Below are 27,500 nucleotides of genomic sequence, written 5' to 3'. Positions count from 1 at the left end.
TCTCTCTCTATCTTTTGTTCCTTCCCTTCAACCATGTGAGTGGTTATATATTATCTTTTTAATTTATGTAATGAATGATATTTCATCAGTGTTTCTTCATGGGTTTTTCAAGAAGAATTGAGGGACTTCATAGAGCTGTTAGACCTGGCTGCATTGTGGGTCATACCTTTACCAAAATCCCTCAATTACGTTTACCTGAGTGTGTAGCTTGTAGGCTGAGCCTACATGAGCACTCAAGTGCAGTATCAAGAGACCTTGCCTCTCCTTTACAATGTTAGTATTTCTTTGATTAAGCATTTTTTGCTCTTTTTCCATTTTCCAATAAGGATTATTTTGTTATTTGTATCTGTTTTTCATATTCTTTATATTATTCATTTTTCTATTTCACACCCTATGCCACTGGTCACGACAGGCAGGAATGGGAACCTGAACATGAAAACAGTTTTATCCCTGGACATGGTACTTTTCTATCTATGGCTCATGGATGATACATTCCATCCAAGTTTACCTGTGGAAGTAATCCAAGATCCCCTTCCTAAATGCCCACCAAGTTCATTCTTCCTCCATGAGCTTTGTACACTCATAGCAAGTCGTTCCTGTCACCTAGGCCCTCAACCAAATTTTTCTATTGCAGCATCTTCCCATCAGCTGTTCCTCAGCCTAATTTTTTCATGACAGAATTGTCATGTCACCTGGATCCATTTGGTTAATAATGATAATGAGAAATAAAGTTTTTTGTGCTCAATGTAGTTTTTTTTTTTTTATCATAACAGTTGTTGATATCATCTTTTACTTACAGATGGCATGTACATACATTTCACAACAATATGGCATGCAAAGTACATGTCTGCATTAGGTTGAGTTTCATATATTACTGTAATTATTGAAACCATACATTTGTTGGTATTAACCCTTTTGATGACATGACCATGAAAAAATCTGGCTTGAGGTATGGGTGACGTGAACATGCCATTCCTGGAAAATGTGGCTACAGGCCAGGTGACGCGAATCTGCCAACGTGAACGTTTCAGTATAAGGCCGGGGTGATGGGAAAGACTTGCCATGAGTGCACAAACCTCTTGGGAGGTTGATTAGACTCATTTAGTGATTTTTGCATTGCTCTCATCAATAAACGAGTGTGGAATGTAATGTCCGTGCCTGGAAGAGCACTGGCTCCATTTCCATGCACATCAGTGTATTCCTGGCACTGTGAGCAGCCATGCAGGTTGTATTACAGAAAATTTAATATATATATAATAAAAATAAAAATAAATAAAAAACTACACAAATATAAAAGTCATATATTTTTATTCTTATTTCACTGAGTTGTAGAATACCTAAAGAGAAAACATCTGGATAATGCTAATCAAATGCTTAATATGGACGTTGCAAAATGGTAAAAAAGCTAAAAACCCTAATGAGTTAAAAAAACAAAAACATTGCAAATAGGAGGCTTAAAGTCTTGTCACTACACACACGTGTTCGCTTGCGTTTGGCCTACAAGCCATGCAACCTGCAGTAAACCTTATGCCCGAATTGCCATTATACAACTTTATCTAAAGGGTTAACAGCATTTTGTTATCATTTGTATTACCTCAGCCAAGGAGGAGTTTATGTAATAGCTAGTAGTTATGGATGTCTTGATTTTTTTTATTGTTAGCAGACTTATGCATAAAAGTACACGAGGTTAATGAAAATATATGGTGGATTGCCCCTGACCCAAGAATTAAATGTGATTCAGTTTTGGCAATGGTCCAGATCTAAGATGAAACAAACTCTTTCATGACCAGCATAATTGTCATAGAAATGTTTGTAATCATGATGATATTTATGATAATTTAGTTACCTGCTTATTTTTTAATTGGTCTTTCCTCCCTTCTTTTCAGATTCTCGAAGGCTTCAAGACGCCAGTAGAAGACAGCACTGTGATCACGCATGCATTGTTGCCAGAGTCTCGCACACTCACCCTAAATGCTCAGTCTTCAGTATCATTTGGCAACTATTTTGATAGGTGGGATATAGATCTTGGGAGTATTATTGTTTTTCTTCTATAAAAACTTTTTCCTCTTCCCTCTTTTTTTCTTCTCCTCCTCCTCCTCCTCCTCCCTCTTCCTATTCTTATTCTCTTCCTCCACCACCTTCTCCTTCTGTTCTTATTCTCCTCTTCCACCACCACCTCTTGCTCTTCTTATACTCCTCCACCACCTCCGTCTCTTCTTATTTACCTCCTCCTCCTCTTCCTCTGCTTTGTCTTTTCTTTTACTTGTTGTTTTGTTTATTTCAACCTAGTTTTGGCTTGATTCTATCAGAATATACTTGACCTTACCGCATCATGTTTAACATTGCTTTCATAAGATGTTGAAGGAAAGGGAAATAATGAACTTTCATAATTGTATGGTAATTATAATCCTTCACTAATAACAGGGATGAAAAGTGAGTATTAATTACTAAGAAGGATAATAATTCCAGAGTGATAAATAATCATGCAAAGATATATATACACTGGTAATTATAAAAACAGAAAAGTCCATTCTTAGCATAAAACCCCTCTGCATCTAGAGTTAATGGCGCGCACAGCGATGAGTACCTTCTTCTCATCCACGACGAAACCAATGGCAAGAATTACAACCTCAAGTTCCCAGGCAATCGTCGCATCCGGGAGATCAAGGGTGACATCCACGACTTGACTAACATTGCAGTACGCAACCAGCAGTGGACAGGCTGGCCTCCAAATACTGATGAGGAGAATGTGAGTATGGGTGGTTTGCGTTGAGGATGGAAGGGATGATATATGATTTTGAGTTATATTTCTGTAGCCTAATATACTCTTGCTATGGAAGTTTAGGGCTTGTGTGTTATGTAATTCTGTCAATATTTTCAGTTCAACAAAATGAGTAAGGTTTCTCTTAAATGTTATCTTCAAAACAAAAGAGAGAGAGAGGTTTAAGATGGTTGAGAGCAATTTCTGGCAAATAGTTGTGATGAAATTGTGCACTCGTTTGTATATCTTACAGACACTGAGGAGAATGTGAATGTTTACTTATATGAGTTAGGGTTTTGGAGATAGGGAGACAGGTTTTTGATGTATTTTCTATTTTTGATACAGAAATTTGCCTCCAGACCCATGAGGAAAATATGGTATATTTAAGCAGTAGGTTATTTGTTTGATATGATTACTGGCATTGTCAGGCCAATCAGTGTATTCACAGAGTTTCTTCATTAAAGGGTATCATATACGAATGTGGGAGGACTGTGTAAGTAGACATCTAAAATTCAAAAGCATATTAGGTTGAGTTCGGTGTCTGTAGTCAAAGATGTAGATGATGTGTTACTTTTATTCAAAGATCATTCCCTACAGTGCTTGAATTTCTCATAGACTAATACACATATATTATAGTAAAATATACATCTGCAAGTTGCATTACCCTGAAGAGTATACCAGCAATGCTTTAAATAAAGAACTGGCTGCATTAGTTTATGTAATTTATTGTTGATTAAAAAGCAACTCATTGGAAGTATGTGGTATGAAAGTGATTTATATTATACTAGATTTACATAACAGTTTTGTCCTTTATATCTCCTTTTACCCCAATTTTATATTTGTTTCTGTTTGTTGCAGGCCACTTTAACTTCATCAGGGATTAGCAAACAGCATCACTTAACAGTGCGGAAACTTGTAAGGGAACGTACACCACGGGCCCAGAGAAAGGTAACATAACTTTATGGCGTTATCTCAATCCTTCTTTTCTCCCAATTTTTTCACCTCCCTTTAACACTGTTGGGGATTCAAGTTATAAATATAGTGTTATGCAAGCCTCTTTTTTTTTTTGTCTTCATCCCCTTCCTTCCTCCTCCTCCTCCACAGCCTTTTTGAAAAGACTCATTCCTCTATCTGATATTACTGCCCCGAGATCTTGCAAATTGACTCTCACTGTTGCAAGAATTCCTATGCTAGCTTTTTTTATAATTATATTAGTTGTATTCTAAATGTGATTTTGAAATTGTACGAAGTTACCACTTCTGCAATCATTAGTTTTGTAAACATATCAGTTAGCATTATGTTCATGACTATTTTACTAACATGAGGTTCTTTAGTTGTCCTAATGCCCATAGCCAACATGTGTCAACATATTTCAGCATTTGATCTTATTAACTTTGATATGCATACACTTTGCTCAGAAGGGGCCTTGAACATTTTTGCTATAGATTGGTATTTTTTATTTTTTAACCCCTTCCCGACGGGTCATACCTATAGGCATGATAACAAACCGCTCGAAATGTGATGTGCGGCTGTCCGTCGCGGCGGCGCACCAAAGCACTCCGAGTCAGTGATTCGGCTTGATGTACCGAACTCATGCGCTCAAAGTTGGCACGTTTTTTTTTTTTTTCTACACACGTCACCAATGGGTTAATGTTCAAAAACATTTCATCCAGTACTGTTTGAAAATGCCTTGTAATGAGTTCAAAAGTCAGAGCAGCAGTCATTCTGATCCCAGTATCAACTTGTACAACATCTAAGGCTCCACAGTACATACTATAGCGTAAATTAGTAGCTGTACCTGCACTTTGTTTAACAAATATACCTTGTCCCCTTAAGACACTGGTGGATGCAGAGGACGATAACGCCTCAGGTGAAGAATTCGAAGACACTCCAGAGCTTCTCAATGATGATGACGACTTCTTTGGGATGATGGATGTAGATGTGCCCTCATCCAAGAAGCCACAGACACTGAGTGAGTGTTTGATTAAGAGAGGAGAAGATATATATATCAAGCTATTTAAGCACAAAGAACAAGATGAGGTGAAATAGAATTCTTATTATTCATAATTTCATAAACATAAGCATGTAAAAGAAATGAAGAGTTCCTGTTTCTCTTTATTTCTTCTTCAGTCCCCGCCGATATAGAGGATGAGGTGATGGGTGTAATACACTTCTCAGAGGAGTTCCGCAACCGTTATGGGAATTGCGTGCCCATGTTCTACCAGGGTTCACTAGAGGATGCGCTCAAGGAGTCCGTTCAGCTACCAGCGAAAAATGTAGGTAATTGGAATGCTTAAAGAAGTGTTATAGTGCCTATAACACTGCTTTATGCAAATGGTTTCCTCAATGCTTTGGCAACTTTTGGCTCAGTTTGGATTAATTGCTGCATTTTTTAATTACATAACCCATTTATGTCTATATAATAATATGCCATGTAAATTGAGATGTTACATGAAATTGGACTTCTCAGGTGATATTTAGCAGTTGCATAATTTTTTATACATTTAAAAAATTTCAGAAAAAGATTGAATATAAATTAGTAAACCAATAAAACATCTCTCTCCTACTTTTTAAACAGAGAAAGTTGTTGGCTGTATACTTACATCATGATGGCAGTGTCCTGTCCAATGTGTTCTGCTCACAAGCTCTCTGTCAGCTCTCCACGGTGGACTACCTCTCGGCAAACTTTGTGGTTTGGGGTTGGGATCTCACACATGAAGCTAATAAAGCGAGGTAGGTATAGGGATTTGGTAACCTACATATTAGATTCTGACCAAGCAAGGAAGCAAGTATTGGGTAATGTGCAGTTAAATGTATTATAAAGGTTGAAATATCCTGATTTATATTGCATCGTGATAGAAGAAGATACAAGTATAGATGAGGTTTCAGTAGAAATACACTGTAAACAAACAATGATTCTTGGTTTCTCATATAGCATCCACTTTAGCTAACACTAACTGAACATCAATCAGTAAAAGTTTAGTATCTTTTTTTTAACCCACTGCTGTCGGGCACATGTACTGTCCACTGCTGTTTTGCCTTGTGAATTTTATTTACACATAGAGGGCTTCACAAGCTGTAAGGTAAGAATCAATTAGTAGATTTCCACATTCCATTTTTTTTCCAATAATATCATTCCTGTTTATTATTATTATTATCATTGTTGTTATTATTATTATGATTATTATAAGTAGTAGTTGTATTACTATTTTTATTATTATTATTAGTATTAGTATTAGTATTAGTATTGACTTGATTACTAAATGTTAGAACAAAGCCAATTGCAGTAATATTTGAATAAGTTTTCTGAAGGTCAAGGAAAAGATTAAATGAATGTGATCAAGGAGGACTAGTAATTGAGTCCACACATGATCCAGAATCCGGCCATTAGGCTTACTTAACCCAAATCCTCCGGGTCGGCGATCCCTGGCTCTACGGGCATTTCCGGGAGGCTATTGCGTAGGCCTAAACTCATATTCTGGGGACTTATCCCGTGGGGTGGGGATGGGGGGGACTGGGGGGAACAGGGAGGGAGGATGGGGGCATGGGGGGAAGGGGAACTCAAGAACAGTCACCATCAGTTTCGTGGGAATGGAAAGTCCCGAGAAAAAAAAAGTGAAACCGAGACTGTCATCACTGATGGCGGCCAGAAGTAAGGGTGCCGTCATCTATCATGACGGCCGGCACATTGGCCAGTAAGGTGCCGTCATCTCTTCATGCCACCCGGAAGATTTGGGTTAATTATTGACTCTCCCATGTGTGTGATTTTGTAGATCAGGGTGTCCACAAACACTCATGTGGTTTCAAGACTCCTTGCCTTCTCTTTGCATTGTTCTTATCTCTTTTCCCAAGTCACCAATGAGTCAGTTACAAGTACAGCCTGTCTTGCCCATTTACGAAAATATTTTACATGATCTTATTTTAATGTTTCTAACATTATAGTAATTATAATGTCTATAATAAAAATAACACCATCGATATTCATAGCATTAGTAAAAAATATGTTTTTCCTGTCAATTCTAGGAAAGGTGAAATTAAGTAAGGTCACAAGGTCTACTAATTGAACACCGCATTTTTCCTGGCAGCATGTAGTTAACAAAATCCATTTTATCTCTCTTGCACTCTGTGCAACAATGGGCAGGAATAGGTTCATACATAAAGACATAGTACCCTCCCCAGAGACAGCGCTCTTCCGGCATAATTCACAGATGGTACATTTTACCCTCGTGGACCAGTGGAAATCCTAGAGGAGGAGCTTGTGAATGAACCCCTTCCTGAAGGACCACTGAGTCAGTCTCACTCCAAGTGCTTTGTGTACTCATGATAAACGTCCCCAGCATTAGACACTTTGCAACTATTTCCTCAGTCACCTGTCCCTCAGCCTTTTCTTCTTCTTCCTCTTCTTATTATTATTCTTTTTCCACCTCCTCCCCCTTGACAAGACATGGCAAGACATCCACATTACCCAGATCCAGCAGGATAAGAGCAATAACAGAATCTTGGAAAATATTTTGTAATGCATTTTTTTTTTTTTTTTTTTTTTTTTTTTTTTTTTTTTTTTTTTTTTGTCATGTTTACCCTTATTTTTTATTCCATTTCTTTCCACAGGTTATTGAACTTAGTAACCACACACTTTGGCTCTATGGCCTCTACCACCGTAAGGACTTTCAGTGTGGACAAGCTCCCAGCCTTACTTGTCATCACACGGACGAGAGGAACCATTGAGGTTCTCTCTGTCATACATGGTAAGTTTTGTGAAATATGAAGAAGTAATTTATGTTACTTTGTTTTTCTCTTATAGATGCTTTTGTTTTAAGTCAGTCTTATTTATTTAAAATGTTTTGATGAAATGAGGGATTCATGATTTGCAGTGTACCTTGTGTGAGATACTATATATTTATTTTGCTGTTTTATAAGCTTAAAGGTCTTTGAACATTTTTTATAACCTTTAACACTTCATCTTTCACCTTCACCACTAACAGGCAATGCAGTCCTAGATGAAGTCATGACAGCATTACTCCACGCGATGGAAATGTTTGAGGAGCAAAGAGTGACAGAAGTGCAGGAGGAGGAGGCACGGGAAGCCAGGGAAGCAGTCAAGGCAGAGCAAGATGCAGCATATTTGGAATCTCTGGCTGCTGACAGAGCAAAAGTGGGTGGACAGGAGTATAAGACATAGAGGAACTAGGATGTAGGAGAGAGGGAGGGGAGGAATGTTTGAATAGTCTTCCAGGGTTTTGGGGGAAACTTTAAGAGATTTGAAAATATTGTGAAGGGATTAAGGTTAGAGAGTTTTAGTAATGTTTGTTGTACAAAGTTCTCTGACATAACCAGTACCTGTTGGATTGAAAAGTATGGACAGTTTATTAAACATTAATCATAATTATGCAAAAATTATATTCCCATAGGCGGCTGCAAAGAAACAAGCAGAAATGGAAGAGAAGCAAGAGAGAGAGAGAGTGGAGTCCATCAAACAGCAGGAAGAAGCAATTAAGCAGGTCTGTGTCATGGTTGTAGAGATATAAAATATGTAGATAAAGGCAGGATCTTTCCTTGATTTTGAAGTGAAATTTATGTATTTGATCTTATTTCTCGATTTCTTTTGTTTTTCTATTTTCATCTTCCACCCATCACCATCAGACTTATCATTTAAATGACCAAATAAATGCCCTTCTTACAAACAGGCTGTGAGAGCATCATTAGAGACAGACCTCCCTGATGAGCCTGGGCCAGACTGCAAAGAACCAGTGTCAACCCTTAGATTTCGGATACCTGGAGGAGAGACCTTCAACCGCAACTTCCTTGCAAACACCACTCTCCAGGTCAGCACAGGATTTAAGGGGTGTCAGCCTATAAAGTTTGGAACCATGTTTTATAGAGAAGTGTTTCTGTGTTCAAGTGTACAGTGGAACCTATTGCCTAGGGTAGTAGTACCAAGATTATTATTTTTTATCCACTAAAGTCCAAGTCCAATGTATATCCGTAAGTTGCCCTTAAAGCTGAGTTGTGTCAGTAGAGCAACAGCTTTCAAAGAGTTATGGGCTGTGTTCCCACAGTATGAATGGGACATAGTGTGGGCAAAGTAGTACATTTGGTAGTGTTTGGCATCTTCCGTTCTCAAAGCCACAGTGAATTATCTCCCCAAACTTCATGCTCTCCTACTGGGCCTTCTCCTATGTGTCTGGATGGCTTCTCTTCATATCCAATCCTCCCTATATAACCACCAAGCCATTATACAGGCATAAATATATGATGAATGCATGATCATATGATGAATATGTACTGGATTGCATTATAGGCATTTTGTAAGTTTTCCCATTTTCTTTCATATACAAGGGGTAAACTTTTTGTTCTACAGGTCAGTAACTATATTGATGTACCAGCATGAGTCACGCAATTGCTGGTAATGGAAAATTGTGGTTGGTTTACAGCTGGGGGGGGGGGGGGGGATAACTTGATGAATTATTATTTTCAGGATTAAAATAAACTTTATTTTCTTTTTATTTCTTGTAGTCACATAAATTATAATGTTATATGTTTTACTCTGCAGAAAAATTAAGTAGAGATATCAATAAAACTATTTCTTTTCTTTGCAACCACAGGTTCTGCTCAACTTTCTGCATGTCAAAGGATATCCAGCAGATGAATACAAGTGTCTTCAGTCTTGGCCCCGCAGAGATGTACGTTTTGTTTGGTTTTAAGTTTTTGTTGCCCTCCTCCTCCTCCTCCTCCTCCTTCATCGTCTTATTCTCTTCTCCTTTTTCTTTGCCCCCTCCTCCTCCTCCTCCTCTTCCTCCTCTTCCTCCTCTTCCTCCTCTTCCCTCACCACTCTTTCCTTCACCATCTTCCTTAACCTCCTCCTCCTCCTCCTCTCCCTCCTCTTCCTCCTCTTCCTCCTCTTCCTCCTCTTCCCTCACCACTCTTTCCTTCACCATCCTCCTTAACCTCCTCCTCCTCCTTGGCCTACCTTCTTCTTCTTCTTTGTCTCCTCTGTTACCCCTCTTCCTCCTCCTCCTCTTTCCCCAACCCTCCTTTTCCTCCTCCTCTTTCCCCAACCCTCCTTTTCCTCCTCCACCTTCTCCTCCTCCACCTTCTCCTCCTCCTCCTCCTCCTCCTCCTCCTCCTCCTCCTCCTCTTTCTCCCACCCTCCAACTCTTTCCTTCACCATCCTCCCCTACTTTCCCCCACCCTCCTCCTCTTTCGCCCACCCTCCTACCCTTTCCTTCACTATCCTTCTCCTCCTCTTTCCACCACCCTCCTCCTCTTTCGCTCTCCTCCTCTTTCTTCCCCCTTATCCTCATCCTTTTCCCCTCCCCCTCCTCCACCTCTTTCTCCTCCTCTTTCTCATCCTCTTCCTCTTCTTTTCACCATCTCCTCCTGATGGTCCTCCTCCTCCTCCTCCTCCTCCTCCTCCTCCTCCTCCCCCCTCACTCCTCTCCATCCTCCTCCTCCTCTCCCTCCTCCTCTCCCTCCTCCTCCTCCTCCTCCTCCTCCTCCTCCTCCTCCTCCTCTCCCTCCTCCTCTCCCTCCTCCTCCTCTCCCTCCTCCTCTCCCTCCTCCTCCTCCTCCTCCTCCTCCTCCTCCTCCTCCTCCTCCTCCTCCTCTCCTCCTCCTCCTCCTCCTCCTCCTCCTCCTCTCCCTCCTCCTCCTCCTCTCCCTCCTCCTCCTCCTCTCCCTCCTCCTCCTCCTCCTCCTCCTCTCCCTCCTCCTCCTCCTCCTCCTCCTCCTCTCCCTCCTCCTCCCCCTCTCCCTCCTCCTCCCCCTCCTCTCCCTCCTCCTCCCCCTCCTCTCCCTCCTCCTCCCCCTCCTCTCCCTCCTCCTCCTCCTCCTCCTCCTCCTCTCCCTCCTCCTCCCCCTCTCCCTCCTCCTCCCCCTCCTCTCCCTCCTCCTCCCCCTCCTCTCCCTCCTCCTCCCCCTCCTCTCCCTCCTCCTCTCCCTCCTCCTCCTCCTCCTCCTCCTCCTCCTCTTCTCCCTCCTCTCCCTCCTCCTCCTCTCCCTCCTCCTCTCCCTCCTCCTCTCCCTCCTCCTTCTCCTCCTCCTTCTCCTCCTCCTTCTTCTCCTCCTCCTTTTCCTCCTCCTTCTTCTCCTCCTCCTTTTCCTCCTCCTTCTTCTCCTCCTCCTCCTCCTCCTTCTTCTCCTCCTCCTCCTCCTTCTTCTCCTCCTCCTCCTCCTCCTCCTCCTCCTCCTCCTCCTCCTCCTCCTCCTCCTCTACCATCCCCTCTTCCTCCTCATCTGCCTCCTCCACCCCCTTCTCTGCCTCCTCCACCCCCTCCTTTCCCTCCTCCCCATCCCCCTTTTCTCTTTCTCCTAGCCCCCTTTTACTCCCCGCATCCTCTTCCTCATCATCCATCTCTCCATCGTCTTCCTCTTCCTCCTCCTCCTCCTCCTCCTCCTCCTCCTCCACCTTCTTTCTGCTCTTTCCCCTCCTCCTTCTCCTCTTCCTCCTCCTCCTCCTCCTCCTCCTCTTTCTTCTTCCCCCACCCCCTCCTTCTCCTCCTCCTTCCCTCACCCCATCCTCCTCTTTTCTCCTTCAGTTTCTTCACCTCCTTCTCTTTCTTCCCACACGTCTGTTCTACCTCACCCCACTCCTCCATCTTCTTCCATTTTTTTCTTCTTGAGCCTCTCCATTTTAGCTAATGTTATACACTGCCCCTTTTCTTTGGATTATATAACTTGCATTAAACATTTAGTTACATAAGTTCAATAGAATAGGGAATTGATTGCAGTGTGTAACTTGATATACATGCCGGTTTTACTACAAAATGCTAGTTAACCCAATACTGCTGGGTGAAGAAAATAAATAATAACTCTTCACTCTGGAGATTAATGGCAATGAACCAACTTTGAGTGCAGGAGTTCACTACATCAAGCCAAAGGTCCTGCTCGAAGCACGCACCGCTGCGTACAGGTGTACTCTGCAGATCAAGGGGTTTGTTATGAAGCCACACGGCATGACCCAGCAGTATCGGGTTAAATAAATTGCTTTGTAATATTTGTCTCTGTCAGGGCTTTGTCAGAACAGTTCATTAACCCATTGCCGACAGGCATGTCACTTATGTCCATGCCATGCCCACTGTTTACTTGTTTAATTGTTTTTAGACATAGATGGCTAGACTTGCACTAAGTTACCAGTGAGCCAGTTATGAGTACTGCCCATCTCACCCGTTTACCCTTTTCTTTGATTTACGAAAATATGTTTATAATAAAAATAACACCATCGATATTCATAACACTAGGAAAAAATACTTTTTTCCTGCCAATTCAAGGAAAGGTGAAATCAGCAATCAGCAGAGCCATCTATGTACAGAGATGTTTCACAAAAATATTAAAAATGAGCACAGCATTTTCCCCATTTTTTTTAACAATCGGATTTAATGCTCAGCATAGGCTGAGCCTAAACTCAATGCAACTCTTGCACTTCTCCTGTTTCACCCTATTTTCCTTTGCAGGTGAGCTCTCTTGACACATCCAAAACCTTGATGGACTACAAGCTGTACCCACAAGAGACACTGAACATTGAAGAGCGATGAGGAGTCTCTAAGGGGCTGTCCTATGCCCCCATACCCCTATCCCTCCCTTGCCTTCCATACCCCCTCCCTACATGCCCTCAGACACATCCCATGCATCAACATCTGTGTTTGTATGTTTGTGCAGTCCTGGAAGCTTCTAAAGAGTCCTTTTAGGGTGATTTGTCTCCCTATCCTCCTCCCCTCCTTTTGATCCCCTCTGGCAACACTTCACTTGTCCTTCACCCAACCCCCTGCCTCCCCTGCCTCCTTAGAGTCCTTGAAGAAAAAAAGAAAAAAAGACTCCTGTGATTTGACAAAGAGACGAGACCCCCCGGGTGTTTTGCATGTACACTGTGAAGATGAAGAGAGGAGGGAAAGAAAAGAAGAGGAAGTCCTTTCCTCCTCTCCAAGAAGTAGTAGAAGGAGACAGAGAAGAAGAAAAGGAAAAAAGTGTCCAAGTGGTAGTCAATAAGTTGGGAGGAAGATGCACAGTGGACTTTTTTTTTCTCTCCCTTATTTCTTTTCTTCTTTTTGTTCATATGTAGTTAGGATGTACCCCCTTTCCATCTTTTTAATTTTTTGGTATTATTATTATAATTAAACATCATTATCATCATTGCTACCATCATAATCACTTTGTTTTTTATTCTATTTGTCTTTTACTTTTTTTTTCTTTTCTTTTCTCGGAGCATTTCTCGTTGGGTCACGATCTCTTTATCACTAGGCTTGACTGTATAGTAGTAAATTACTGGAATTGCAGATATATACTCTACATTTTTATATAAGATTATTGTAGCCTTTAAGGAAACAAAGCAAAAAGGAACAAAAAAATATATATATAAAGCAAAAAAAAAAAAAAAAAAAACTAAAAAAAGAAAAAAAAAAAAAGGATGAGGATGATCAGAAATGACAAGTAAGTTGAGGATACATTTCTCGTTGGAAGATTAACACAGGTTCCAAGCTCCTGATGGAAAAGAAGTATGTCTCATTTTGTCACCTAATTTTTATCAGGCAGTAGAACCCTTCTGAACGGAAAAAGGGATAGGGATAATTGTAATGATGAGGTGCATAGATTGATCATAATAGTAAAGTAACTGGTAATTTCAAGGACAGATTCTTGTTGCCGCTTCCACCTTCACTATAATGTTTTGTGACCTTTGGCCCCACTTGTGTTTATATATACCAAGTTGATGTACTTTTTATTAAGCACACTTCTCCACTCATGTTGACATGCTCATTCACACATGTACACACATATCCACATGCTGCATCGGCACACATCTGCAAAACATACATGCCTATACATTCACACTCATGCACTCTCTCACTCTTTTTTTTTTTTTCTTTTTTTTTTTCTTTTTTTTTTTCTCCTCCCCCTTTTCTCTTACTTTGCCATCTGAAAAGAGTCCTTGTGGTGTGAACTGAAACCAGTGAAAGAACATTCAAAAGGGTTCAGAGCAAGACAAGAGGTTTTGACTGCAAAGTTCACCCTCGTCCTCTTCCTCCCTCACCACTACCCACTCCCTTTTGCAAATTATATACCCCTGAATTGTCTTTTATTTTCTCTTTTTTCATTCATTTTTTTTCTCTTTTTTTAAGAGTTGTTTACAAAATGTAAACCTGCGACTTATATATCCTTGGCCATCATATGGCTGATCACAACTGAAGTCAACAAACTTAATATATATATAGGCATTTTATGGGACTCGTCGCTGGTGATTTTTTCTTGGGTTTGCGTTCAGACGAGTGAGTTATAATTATCCTTTTTTTTTAATATTGTTAATTTTGAAAACAAAACATAAAAATACTATTTCCTTTTTTCCCTCCTCCCTGTTTTGTATATTTTCCCCTTCATTTCCTCTTATTTCTTTTGTTAATGATATAGACATTTACATTGTTTTAAATGTGCAAGCATTACTTGCATGTGATATGAAGAAAAAGTAAAATAAAATAGAAATGTACCAGTAAGACAGCATTTAAGCATCTTATTTTGTGTATGTGTGTGTTTATATAGTATATTTATATATGTACATATACATATACATTGTTTACATAAATAAAGTATATGTATATGTAAAGGGACACACACGTACTTTTCCTGAAAGTATTTTTTTTTTTTTTTTTTTTTTTTTTTTTTTCTTTTTACCATGTTGGTTTGTATTATATAATGATGCCTTAGTCTTTATGTGTACATTACCGAAGAGCAAGTAAAACCATCAACCATATAAAAGATGACTTGTTACAATCCTCAGAAGAAAAAAAGAAATGTGAAAATCAATGTAAAAATTCAGTAAAAAGTAAAGTGAAGGTTCTTGTTTTTATTATTTATATTAGGTAGTAATATACTTGTAGTGTTAGCATTGTTATGTTTCTGCAGTGAGATTAAGGACAATGTCAAGGTGACTGATGATGCAATTCAGAGAAGTCGGGGGGGGGGGGGGGGGGGGGGAATGTTGGCTTTTGTCTGTTTTTTAAACTGATTGTTCTCATATGCACATGATATATTTGAGGGAATTTTTATTTCCAGGTAAGTTTTACATCTTTATTATCTGTTTTGGCTTGTCTCCATCTTTGCCTCTAGCAGCCCTTCCCTCATCATCTTACTCCATACTCCTCTTCCTCTTCCTCCGCCCTAATTTTTTAGCTTATGAAGCTTTATGTCATGTCTAGTCAGATATGTTAGTGATGATTTGAACTAAATTTGTCAAAAAATTATCAGAAAATCAATAGAGGATTGCCTTTTTTTATTTCAATGATTGTTTTCTTTATTTTCATCTTATACATAAAAGCATTCATCAAGTGTTACACTGTTAGTGATTACAGTTTGTATTTTTTTCTTATTTTTTTTTTCTTCTTCTTATACCCCTCCCCCCCTTCCTGTTTATCCCACACATCCCTTCCTCCCTTATGCATATTTACATTGTCATGCACAATCACAGTATCAGTATTTTTCTTGAATGTTAAGCACTATAAAAATGAAGGGAAAGAAAAGGTGAGAATAAATTAAGCATTTTTTAAAGATATGACTGCTACTTGTTCACAGCTGCCCTTATATAATTACACATATGTATGCCTCGATCTCAAGGTACAGCTGTGACCTTATTGTTAAAAATATTGTTAAATGGAGAATCGAGTCACTGTATTACACTGAATGATGTGTTTTAGAAACAATTTTATGTACATAAAGCAAAATCTGGAGTCCTTCTTTCATTCATTATATATATATATATATATAATATGTGATACAATACTAGAAATCTGAAAGTGACAATGCTGATATTGAAATAAAAGAGAGAGTCATGTTTAGATAATTTTATAAATATTTTTGTTGACTTTTGTTCACTTAAGCCCCTCTTTTCACAAGCTGTGTCTTGTATATTGGTTCATTTCCTGCAAAAAAAAATGTGGTCAAAAAGTGAATAGAGCCATGGAGAGAGAAGAGAGAAAAAAAAAAAAATACAAGAGCTATGAAGGGATCATTTTCTCCCTCGCTTTCCATTTTTTTTTTTTTTTTTTTTTTTTTTTTTTTTTTTTTTTTTTTTTTTTTTTAAGTGAATTCAGTGTGTAAATATGATGGATGATTTTTATATATGAAACGTTTACTAGCTGTGATAAAGCTCTAAGAAAACACGAGGTATAATGGGTATGTATTTTGTGTACCAGCTACCTGTAAATGATTAAGTTTTGAAATTACTTGACAAAAAATGACATGCTGTTACCAACCACATTCTATTTGACCTCTGATGTCTAGCACATTTATTTTGCTTTGTGACCATTCACCATTACCCATACCACATTTTAAATCCGGCAAGTCCTCGAGAATCTTCAGGGGTCAGTTGGTTCTTGAGAAATTCTTTGTCAAAGTAAGACAAATATCTAAAGAGTAAGGCCTTTCTTAAATCAAAATTCACTTTTTGTATCATAAATTCTGCCTGGGTGTTAGTGTGAGATTTTTAACTCATACTTACTGACATGTGTTAATCCACTATTAGTACTAATACTGGTATGTAGGGCAGTGAGTTAGAGAAAGGGTCTCAAAACTCACTCAACTTGGTCTGACCAAAGATTTTAGATTAGACATAACCTGTCATATGAAATAAAGAAGCACATTTTACTCTTATTCTAAAATACAGAAAGGCCACTTTTTTCATTTTTAAAACTAATATAATGTAATAGTTAATGGTCACAAAGCTAAATAAATCTTCTAGACATCAATGGTCATATAGCACTACAGAAAGGTGTAGTGCAAAGGGTAAAGAAGGGTTTAGTTGATGATTAAAAGTGCTACATGCCAAAAATCACATAGCAGTCTAGGATAGTATGGCATTGAAAGGAAGCAAAGAGGGGGGAGGGTGAGTAAATGGGCTAAGGTAGAGATTAAGGGTAAAAGTTGACAAGGAAGAACTGTGGGGTTCTATAAGGATGTATCTAGGGGACGGTAGGGATTAGCAAAAGGAGAAAGGGGATTTAAGGTTGATTAGATCAAGATTAGAGAATCCAGGGGGAAGTGGTAGGGATAATGGGAAAGGAAGGGGGAATGGGATGTGTTGGTAGGGAGTGGGAGGAAGGGTTTGTTGTTGGTAGGGAGTGGGAGGAAGGGTTGTAAGGGGAACATGAGTATGAGGTTGGATGGATGTCGGCAGTTACTTGCAATCTCTACTTCCCAAGTAGGTACTGGGGGAATAGAGATTGGAGCATCTAGAATAGTGGTGGAAATTGGGGTGTCTGGATTTAGAATGGCAAAAGAATTTGTTGGAGAGGGAGGGGTAGAAGTGGGATAATGAAGATACTGTGGGAGATGTATAAATGTCTTGAAAAGGAATGGAGGGGCAGAGCAAAGGCCAGTATTGGAGTAGGGAGTAAGAGAAAAACCTTGTCTACGTGCTCTTGTCTGGCCTCATGTAATGCAAGGACAAGTCTAACAGAATTGTCACCTCAGATTCAAACTTGTAGATAGGGCAGCTTTAAAATATATTATTGGCACGCGTGTGATTCTGCAGAACAGTTTGATCGGTGGCCTACGCCAACAGATCTGATGTTGATGGAGGAGAGACTGATATAGTCGGACAGGGAGGGATTCTCCACCAATATAAACATCAACGGGGAGGTCATGTATACGGAAAGTAATCTTGGCAATATTGGTGGAGGACTGTACTGATACTGCATCTGAGTCCACAAGGCAGACGAGTTCGTCTTCTCCACAATCTGACCAAACCTTGTTGTAGACAAGGCAGTTTGTCGGGGAGATGGAGACAGTTGCTTGTACAGTTCCAGTACAAGCATTGAGGGAAAATTGATCACTTTGGCTGGGCTAAGCAGAGTATTCAAAAAGTTTGTAGAAGTGGGAGAAGTAAGAGTAGGTAGTACTGCGGAGAGGTGGACAATAAGGCTGCTGAGTAAAAATAAGGGAGGGGTAGTATATGAAGTAGAGGATGTCAGGAAAAAAGGAATGTATTCTGGAGGTTGAGTAATGACTTGGGTGGACGATAGGGACTGGACGGAGGTGATAGTAGGCATTGAGAAGGGGGTTAGTAGAAGCAGTATGCAGAGTCCTGACCAAAGGAGAGCCTGGGGTGGGGGAATCTGGAGAATTTAAATATGTGGGGCTAGTTTATAAAGAAGCAAGCCTCGCTGTCCCAAATAAGGGTGTAAAATCTTCATTACTGTTCATGAGGGTAAAGGGTAGACTACTAAATAGGGACAACCGTACCCATGGCTTCCCCAGGCCGGTCACGACTGGCACAAAGTCAGCCTTTCATCCTTTCAATACGGCTCGCACACCTTTGGAAGTGGATTGTAGAAGGGAGAAGAGAAGTAAAAGGAGAGGGAAAGAAGAGAAGACTGCAAAATTTGTTTAGTCGTAGGCTGAGGCCCAATTCAAGGATGATTCCCAGCAGTGGGTCCCAGTCTGGCAACAACGAATGGGGATTGGCGGGGAAACACAGCATAATCAATACACTTGAAAGACAGAAATCGTGCAAAATTGAAGCAGCAATTGATGGGTAGACTTGTCAACTAGCCCGTGGTAGAAGCCAACAGATAAACTGACACAACTTTCTTGAGTTTAAACACTAAACAGGTTCTCAGCCTTTTTCATTCCATTGCTGGGCCCCCTTCATTTTCCAGCGGGAGTCACTACAACGTCGACAAATAAAATGCAGATACATTTTATTGTTTATTTCATTGTTGACACATCATCTCATACTTCAATAATTTATTTGATTTATAATATGAATGTACCACAAATTTTGTTAAGAAGAATATCTTACGAACTTTATTCAGTCAGAATGAAAGATCCAGACTGCCAGACGCGTGCATTTTACGGCAGTCCACTGTTTCACCGCAGTCTCCCAAGTCTTGAGCCACCAGATTAAACAGGCTCGCACTATTCGCATTTATACATCAATATCAAGTATTCGCCGAATGCTTGAGTTGTGCTCAAGACCCCAGCAAGCCAAAGCACTATCAACTGACGCCAATCAATTTACTTTTCCAACACTGCATCTGCGATGATTAATATTCTATCTATTCTGCAGTGAGGTTGAAAAATATTCAATCGACCCTGCTTGTCTGTACATCCCCCCCCCCCCCCAATCCCTTGCCCGTTGTTGTCGTGGGGGTTCAGGAGACGGAGACTGGGACCCAATGCTGGGGAACTCCTCAACCTTGGACTCAGCCTTCGACTCAACAAATTTTGCATGGTCTTTTTTTTTTCCCCTCCTACTTTTTCGTTTCTGTCCCTTTACCAACCCCTTCTACTATCCACTTCCTAAGGTGTGAGAGCCGTGCTGAAAGGATGAAAGGCTGACTTTGTGCCAGTCCTGAACGGCCTGAGGGAGCCATGGGCACGGTATTCCCCTGCTTTAAAGGCAATGAGGCTTGCCTCTTCATCAAATAGCTCCACCAATTCAAACTCGCCCGATTCCCTGACCACAGGCTCTCCTTTGACCACGGCTCTGAACACTACAACTAATACCCCCTCCTCAATGCCTACTAGTACAGTATCCATCCTAATCAACACCCCAGGAGACATTTCTACTCTCCCAACATGTTCAACTTCAACAACTATACCCCCACAACCTTCTTCGTCAACTACCCCATCCTCCCTTATTTACTACCTTACAACCTTATTGTCCACCTCCCCATAACACTACCTCCCTCTTCCACACGCCCCCGTCCTTCTACTACCCCCATCTCTACAAAATTCTTAAATACTCTATTTGGCCCAGCCAAATGGGACCGATTTTTCGTGATCCCTCCCGCAGCTTCTCACACTTTCTGCTTTGACAACCTGTTTTCATTCCTCAAATGCATATACATCCTTCACTTGCTCTAACCCTATACATTACCTTACCCAACCTTAACCCATTTACTCGTCAATTCCTTTGCCCAGCTTTGACAACTAATCACTAACTCAACCACCCTTCACTACCATTTACTATAGTGCTACATGACCTTAGATGTCTAGCACATTTATTTGCTTTTAATCATTAACCTTTAACCATTGTCTGTACATCTCCCCCTCCCCCCTTCCTGATATTCCTCCTGATACTTCACCCCTACCCCCTGATCCCTCCTCTTATTCCCCGGGTTCTTCCTCGCCTACTTCTCCGACACCAAGTTTTATTCTTATCATATTCGTTGATTGTTTCATAATAGCTTTCCATGGAATCTTCGCGGATTCGGTTCTCACGGACGTGTATCCTCCATTTGATCGAATCGCCTTAAACCCATTTCCCTTTTGCTAATCCCTGACACATCTATTTGCTTTTTAAATTAAACATTACCTCGTCCTCCTCCTCCTCCGCTCTTCGAAGTTTTCTGTTTTGACTTTAGGTTATAAATGTTATTACAATCACGGCGTCAATGGATGTTGTGAATCTAGTATTTTTTTTCCGTATTCATACAAATACAATTCTTGCAAACTGCATCAAAAAGTGTAAACCAGTAAGTAAAATGGTGCCATGTAATGTCTCACGGAAGGATGCTTGGCGAAGAAATTTAATATATTATGGAAACACCATTTCGCATTGCATGATATTGAAAACCGCTCTATACTCGAAGGGGAGAAAGAGCAACTTAACACTTTTCCCGAGCAACACACAAAAAAATAAACATGAAATGTCAGTATTAAGTAAACAATATAAAGTTCATACAATGTTTAACCAAGCATGTAATATTATTATATATTAGACATGTTTATTTGAGGGAAATTGGAAAACGATTATAATTAACGTGAAAAGTTTGTACAAATGTGCATAGCAGTTTAGTATGAAGAATACCTCATTTGCCACATTATAATTTCGAAAAAATGCAGATCAAGGGATATATACCATTAGTAGACTTAACATATTGGAAAATAATAATTACTTAATTATTAATATGAACATTTATTCACAATAATGTTGTAATTTCCAGCCATCACGATTACTCATAATAAACCTTAACATTCTTACTGCCAAGGTAAATTGCAAATACCAACCAAGTTTCAACATTTCAAGGATTCTGTTCAACATCGTCGGAAATATACAGTAGGATAAGAATTTCGTCGATTTGCGATCTGTGAACGAAATATATTTGAAATGAGAATCACATCAATTTTGAACATTTGAAAGCATCAAGTAATAAGAAAAATAACTAAGCAGAGTTTTTTCAATATGGCGATATATCAGTAAGTATCTTATACATAAAACAAACTTTAGTATGAATAAGCAAATGAGATCATTCTAAGGACCTGAAAATAATGTAGGTAAAGAACTAAATAAAGGTTATGAACACAAATCGGATAGGAAAGAAATTATTAACATAACACAGTGACTAAATCAGTGACACGAATAACGAGAATCAAGAAAGAAAGGCTAAATAAAATAACATGCAAGGAAACAAGTCAATAAAACCACTGATAAACAAATGTCTCCGTAAGAAAACCAATGCTCACACGTCACTAATGAAACAGCGAATTCCCGCCATCAGCGTCTCCTCCTCCTCCTTCTCTTTCTCTCCCTCCTCTTCCTTCTTCTGTCGTCCCACCTTCCGCTTCTTCTCCCATTCCCCCCGATGATTCGTCACATCCTTCGCTCCCCGTCCTCTCACCCTCGACGAAGTCCAGCCGAGCCGAAAACCCGCTCATGTAGCCATACTTCCCGCGGAAGACGATGAACATGTCCGGGCCTTCGGAGACGAGCTCTTGGCCGGGGGACAGGTCGGCGCCGCAGTACCTGGGGAATGGGAGGGGAAGGAGGTTGGGTCGGGGCACAGATAGCGGGGGGTGGGGGGTGGATATAAGGAGAGGGAGAGAAAGGGAGGGCAGATAGAGAAGGAGGAGGGTATAAGAAAAGGGAGAGAGAAGAAGGAGGAGGAGAGGGCAGACAGAGAAGGAGGAGGGTATAATAAAAGGGAGAGAGAAGAAGGAGGAGGGTATAATAAAAGGGAGAGAGAAGAAGGAGGAGGGTATAAGAAAAGGGAGAGAGAAAAAGGAGGAGGGTATAAGAAAAGGGAGAGAGAAGAAGGAGGAGGGTATAAGAAAAGGGAGAGAGAAGAAGGAGGAGGGTATAAGAAAAGGGAGAGAGAAGAAGGAGGAGGGTATAAGAAAAGGGAGAGAGAAGGAGGAGGAGAGGGAGAGGGAGAGGAAGGAAGAATTGAAGAGAGGGAGCGACGAAGAGAGGGGGAGTGGGAGAGGAAGAGAGCGGGAGGGGGAGAGGAAGAGGGAGGTAGTGAGAGAGAGGGAAAGAGGAAGGAAGGGAAAAACGGAGAAGGGGAGATAACACGATATAGAAAAGCGAAAGAGGAAGAAAAGGAAACCGAAAAAATCGTTTTAAAAATCTGTACTACGAGTTCATTCACACACCTAGAGATGTGAATCGAACACGAATGTTCGCGTGTAAATCAGTTTTTTTATGCAAATAATATGCAAACCTTGTTTACAGTTTTTAGACTACCCACTCCTTACCCCTTCATTCCTTATGGCTTACTCCCAATCACCTACTCCCTCATCCCTTTCATTCGTCACTCCTCACTTCCTAATCCCCCATCCCCTCGCCCCAACATTCGTTAATCCTCACTACCCCCAATCCCTCACCCCATGATTCCTTCCTCCTCACTCCCCACCTACCCACGCGTTTGCCGTGTGTGGCAGCCTTGTGCGCTGTGGAGACGGGAGTCCTGGAGGTTGAGCGATGCCGTGAACGAGTACGCCCTGCGGCTAGCAACACGCCTCTTTGGTCCTCTATTCCAGCAAGACAGGCGGCCTGATCCGGGCCCGGTCACAGCCAATCGGCTGGTCTCCCCCGGGAGGCTAGGGTCAAGCAGTCATGCCGCCATTGGTACTCACAATGGTCCGTAAGCGCTGTCACAATGGCTATTGGCTGCGTATATCCTCTCATCACTCCTGTTGCTGTTAGACACTGGTTCTGACACTCAGCTTCCCCTTGTTGGACTCCGCGGTGGGTGGGGGCGTGAGAGGATGAAGCACTTACCAATTCATGGAAAAAATAATCAAACACCCCCCACAGACTGAACTTAAAGTTGACGAACCGCGCAAGGCCCAGACCACGGTAGTCACCATGAAGGCATATGTGCCTTCCGGTGGCAAAAGAAAGCCCCATGCACAGGATGACACTGTCACCCCTGCTGCTAAGGTGGACAAGACCGAAGCCAATGGGTCTGTCCACCGAATAGTCAAAGATCTTGACTCGCGAGCTGGCCTCTCCAGGCCAGCAGCTAAGCCAGGGAGGCCCCTGAGTTCACAGACGGCCTCCCCAATTGAGAGGGGAGAGCAGGCTGAACCAGCCGCAGCAGCTGCTGCCTCCACAAACAAGCCCGAAAGCCGAAAGGGCGGGCCGAAGCGTCCGAGGCCGGAGACCGACTCTGATGAAGAGTCGGGACCCCCTAAACGCTTTGCCCAGTTCAAAGTGCCAGCTAAACCCGAAGGCTTCGACAATGCCTACCAATTGGTCAGGGCATTGGAGTTGCAACGGAAAATCCGGTTGTCGATCCGGGTCGCCCGAGATCAGGGCATGATCATAATGCCCAAAGATCAAGCTACCTTGAATTTCCTCCGGGAAACGAAGGAGCTCACCGATGGGAGGAAAGTGAGTCTTTCCCCATTAAGTCCCGAGGAAAAGAGAACCAAGATGGTGCTACTTGGCTTCTCAGTCTCGTACGATGTGGAGCTGATCGCTTCACACCCACAGGTCGTGCAGGCTTCCCGAATGTCGAAGGGGAAGACCCCAACCAGGCAAGTCCTGGTGACCATGAAAGGTGCCCCAACCACTACCCTTGATCTGGGTAACAGGGGCACCTACAACCTTCGAACGTATGTGCCAGAACCACTTCGGTGTTTCAAGTGCCAGAAATACGGTCACCGCCAGGCTAACTGTACAGCCAAGCCTAAATGTGGTGTCTGTAGCAAGGTACACAACACAGAGGTATGCCTCAAGGCATACAAAGAGGAAAAGAGGGACACAACAGCCAAATGTCCCAACTGTGCCAAGAAGCATCATGCCTGGAGCCTGACTTGCTCTGTCAGGAAAAAGGCGGCCCTCAGGCGACAAGAGGTTGCTCAAAACCGATCAGACTTTGTTCCTGCCCCACCGGGCACCCATGTGTGGGGAAGGAACAAAAGCGAAAAGGCCTCCCGACCTCCTAAGAGGAAGGAAGCCGCCCCCCAGCCGACACCGGATGTCTCCAACAAAAAGGAGTTTCCGACAATGCCAAAGGTGCAGAAAAAGAAAATAAAGAAAAAAGTTTCTAAGAGCACCACAAAAACCTCCCCAACAGATGATCATCTCCTCTTTGACGAGGACGATATGACTCTCCTGTTAACTGTTGTCACAGCAGTAGCAACAGCCCTGGGGAGGTCGAGTGAGGAGGCCGAGAAGGCAGTTTCGGTCGCCATGACGGCAATGACCCAGACTGTCGCAGCCCTGAAGGGAAGAAAGCTGGCTAGAGCAAAACCAGCCTCACCCTCACCCCAGGACGAGACTCCCCTCCCCACTCCAAACCAGGCCATGCCTTCACAGGCAGAGCCAAAACAGGCTGAATCTGTGCAGCCAGAGCCAGATCACGCTGACCTTGCCCAGGCAAGGCTAGCAAGGCCAGCCAAGAAAAAGACTGAGAGAAAAGCCGAACCAACCAAAGTCAGAGCTACCAAAGGCTCTCCACCCCCCAGTGGACCCAAGGATAGCCTGACAACAGACGAGGAGCCCTCAACCAGCGAGGACCTCGCAATGGAGTTGTCAGACTCCGACGATGTCTCTGATGTAACTATCACTGAGTAACATCATGACACACCATCTAAGCATCCTACAGTGGAACATCAATAGCTTCTCTGCAAAGAACGCTTTTCTCCAAGCAGTAGTGCGATCAAGGAACATTGACATTGTCATGCTCCAGGAGACATTAACAGTGGACACTGTTCGCTTCTCAGGGTACCATGCCTTCACACTGCCACGAACACCTGGCAAGAGAGGCTTGATCACCCTTGTGAGAGCAACAATCCCCTGCTCCGCAATAGCCGATGCATCGCACTGTGGAGACGATGTTGAATCCCTTGCCGTCGAGGTTCACCTGGCCGGGGGGCCCCTCAAACTGTACAATGTGTACAGCCGGCCACGCTGTAGAAGCTTAGACATCAGCCAGGTCTGTGCTTCTGCTGCACACGACCGAGTGATCATAGGGGGAGACTTCAATGCACACCACCCTATCCTGGGGCTATCACATAGCCGACGTGCTAGAGACATTCCCTGAGATCGCTCTCCTCAACACCCAAGAGCCAACGCACGTCAGAGGAGGGGTCCTAGACCTCACCCTGGCCACTGCGACTCTGGTCGGGAGGATTGGCTGGTGTGTCGATGAGACCGTCACAAGTGACCATTACGGCACTATAACTACCCTCATGGATGTTGGCCCAGCCGAAATCCTAAGACCGAATCCAAGATGGAAAACAGACAAGGCCAACTGGCAGGCGTTTCAAAACGCCTTGGCCCTCTGTCTGAGATGCAACAATCCCCCACAAAGCGAAAATGTGGAAGTGCTCGAAGCTAGCCTGCTAAACGCCATTGATGAAGCAGCCTCACAGACCATACCCAAAACTCGGCCTGGGTCCAGAAGTCACAAAGACGCCTGGTACTTCAATGACGAGATCAGGGAGGTCAACCACAGGGTGAACATGTTCCGAAAACTATTCCGAAGGCAAAGAACCCCTGACAACTTATCCCTCCTAAGGGAAGCTGTCACGGATGCCAAGGAAACTGCCAACAGAGTCAGGCAGGAAAAGTGGCTGGAATGGTGTAAGTCCTTCGACCACCAAACCACCCTTTCAGAGCTGTGGCAACGGGTCAAGCGAGCTACCAGCCGCTCAGCCCCGAGGTGCACCCATCACGACCCCCAAGCAGAGGCTAACAGACTGGCGCACGAGTTCTCTGCGAGAACGAGCAGCAACAGTCTGCCAGCCGAGCTGAGGGCAAGACAAGAGCGTCTACAGCCAGACAGACACGCTCAGATCAGAGAAAGGGCAGCCAAACCCGATAACTCAGACGTTATCTTTTCTCTGAGGGAACTAAGGAAAGCCTATAAAACCAGTTCCAACACAGCCACGGGCTCTGATGGGATCTCGTACCCCATTATCTCCCACCTAGGACTAGCAGGTGAGCGTGCACTCTTGCAACTCATCAACAATTCCTGGGAAACTTCCACTCTACCCCAGAGTTGGAAGAGGGCTACCATAGTTCCCGTCCCAAAACCAAAGGAGCCGGGGAAGTACCGCCCCATCTCTCTGCTCAGCTGCCTGGCCAAGACGGCTGAGAGGATGGTACTAAACCGGCTTCAATGGAAAACGGGACCCCCGCACGAACACCTCCACGGGTTCACAAGGGGCATGGGCACAGCACACAGCATAGCCACACTCTTAAGCACAATCAGCAAGGGCCCAGCTGTGGTGGTATTCCTTGACCTGGAGAAGGCTTTTGAACTGGCAAGTCCGCTTGCCATTCAGGAAAGCCTGATCCAGAAGGGAATCAGAGGAAAGCTCTTGGCTTGGATAGGTGAATACTTCAGGAACAGGACTGCCAATGTCAAATTCCAGGGTCACCTATCGCAGCACATGCCGCTCGAAAATGGAACGCCACAGGGTGGGGTTCTCAGTCCAGCCCTATTTAACACTTTAATGTCCTGCATCCTCAACATAAACCTCCCAGTGGGGTGCCAGATCATCTCATATGCAGACGATCTCGCTATCACCTCCACTGGACCACGCAGCCAGAATAAAGCCCAGTGTTGTCTGGACCTCGTGTCAGAGGAGTGTTGTAGGACAGGACTAAAGGTCTCTGCTGCCAAATCCAAAGCCATGGCTCTGAGACAGAGAGTTTGAGGCACAAGACTGAAAATCCAGGGAGTGGAATTAGAATGGGTCAAGGACTACCTATACCTTGGGGTAAGGATAGACCGGACCCTCTCCTTCCATAAGGAGGTCCAGTACCTGGTTGACCGAACCAAAGCAAGACTGTCCGTCATGAGAGCAATGACTGGGAGACGCATAGGGGCCAGACACAAAGTACTAAGATCATTCTATGTACATGCTGTCCGGCCCATTGTGGACTATGCCTCAGTCGCTCTAATTGCTGCAAAGAAAAAGCACACAGACAAATTAGAAACAGTCCAAAATGAAGCTGCCAGGATCATTCTGGGTGCCCCGAGGTGGACGAAGGTCCTCAACCTCCTGATGGAGGCAAACCTTCTCCCCCTGGACTCACAAATCGATCTAACGGCAACAGAATTCCTGTCAAAGGTCATCCAGGCTTCCAGGAACACAAGCCTAAGACAAAAATTAGTCAGATGCCTCGAAGAAGACAACGAGCTCGTTGCAAACAACTCCTGGCTGTCTCATACAGCCAGGGTGTTGATACGCCATCAGCTCAAAGAACAGCTTCTTGCTAAGGGCATGGACTCCCCCCACCCCGACTTTGCCGAAGCCCCGCCGTGGGCACTGAGCCTGATAGAGTTCAACATAATGAGCCTGTCAATGAAAGAGAGCCTATACCCCATGCCTAGCCTAAAGGCAGAAGCCCACAGGGTCATTGCAGCCATCACTCCTCCGGGTAGTAGAACATACTACACGGATGGATCGGTCGATCCTTTGAGCCACACTGCAGGCGCCGGCTTTGCAGCTAGGGATGCCACGCGATCCATGAGGGTAACAGACAACGCCTCCTCGCTACAGGCAGAGGCAGTTG

General features: G+C 42.9%; 2 protein-coding genes across 2 annotated transcripts in view; one reads left to right on the top strand and one right to left on the bottom strand.

Annotated features, from left to right (window-relative positions):
• LOC125024938 (FAS-associated factor 1-like) overlaps positions 1-15,572 on the top strand; it is a 24,042-nt gene extending 8,470 nt beyond the window's left edge. The window contains exons 5-16 of the mRNA XM_047612728.1: positions 1,887-2,011; positions 2,560-2,749; positions 3,620-3,709; positions 4,598-4,733; positions 4,892-5,037; positions 5,340-5,494; positions 7,370-7,506; positions 7,744-7,913; positions 8,170-8,259; positions 8,446-8,583; positions 9,364-9,441; positions 12,211-15,572. Of these exons, the coding sequence (XP_047468684.1) occupies positions 1,887-2,011; positions 2,560-2,749; positions 3,620-3,709; positions 4,598-4,733; positions 4,892-5,037; positions 5,340-5,494; positions 7,370-7,506; positions 7,744-7,913; positions 8,170-8,259; positions 8,446-8,583; positions 9,364-9,441; positions 12,211-12,291 (1,536 nt within the window). The 3' untranslated portion in view covers positions 12,292-15,572. The remainder of the gene's footprint in view (positions 1-1,886; positions 2,012-2,559; positions 2,750-3,619; positions 3,710-4,597; positions 4,734-4,891; positions 5,038-5,339; positions 5,495-7,369; positions 7,507-7,743; positions 7,914-8,169; positions 8,260-8,445; positions 8,584-9,363; positions 9,442-12,210) is intronic.
• Positions 15,573-20,657: 5,085 nt separating this feature from the next.
• LOC125024937 (blastula protease 10-like) overlaps positions 20,658-27,500 on the bottom strand; it is a 21,144-nt gene continuing 14,301 nt past the window's right edge. The window contains exons 10-11 of the mRNA XM_047612727.1: positions 21,209-21,488; positions 20,658-20,830 (exon numbers count right to left, since the gene is read on the bottom strand). Coding sequence (XP_047468683.1) covers positions 21,215-21,488 — 274 coding nt within the window. The 3' untranslated portion in view covers positions 20,658-20,830; positions 21,209-21,214. The remainder of the gene's footprint in view (positions 20,831-21,208; positions 21,489-27,500) is intronic.

The sequence above is a fragment of the Penaeus chinensis genome, chromosome 4, assembly GCF_019202785.1.
Source record: "Penaeus chinensis breed Huanghai No. 1 chromosome 4, ASM1920278v2, whole genome shotgun sequence".
Lineage (NCBI taxonomy): Eukaryota > Metazoa > Arthropoda > Malacostraca > Decapoda > Penaeidae > Penaeus > Penaeus chinensis.
Note: the sequence above shows the minus strand (reverse complement) of the source record. Positions and strands in the feature narration are given on the sequence as shown.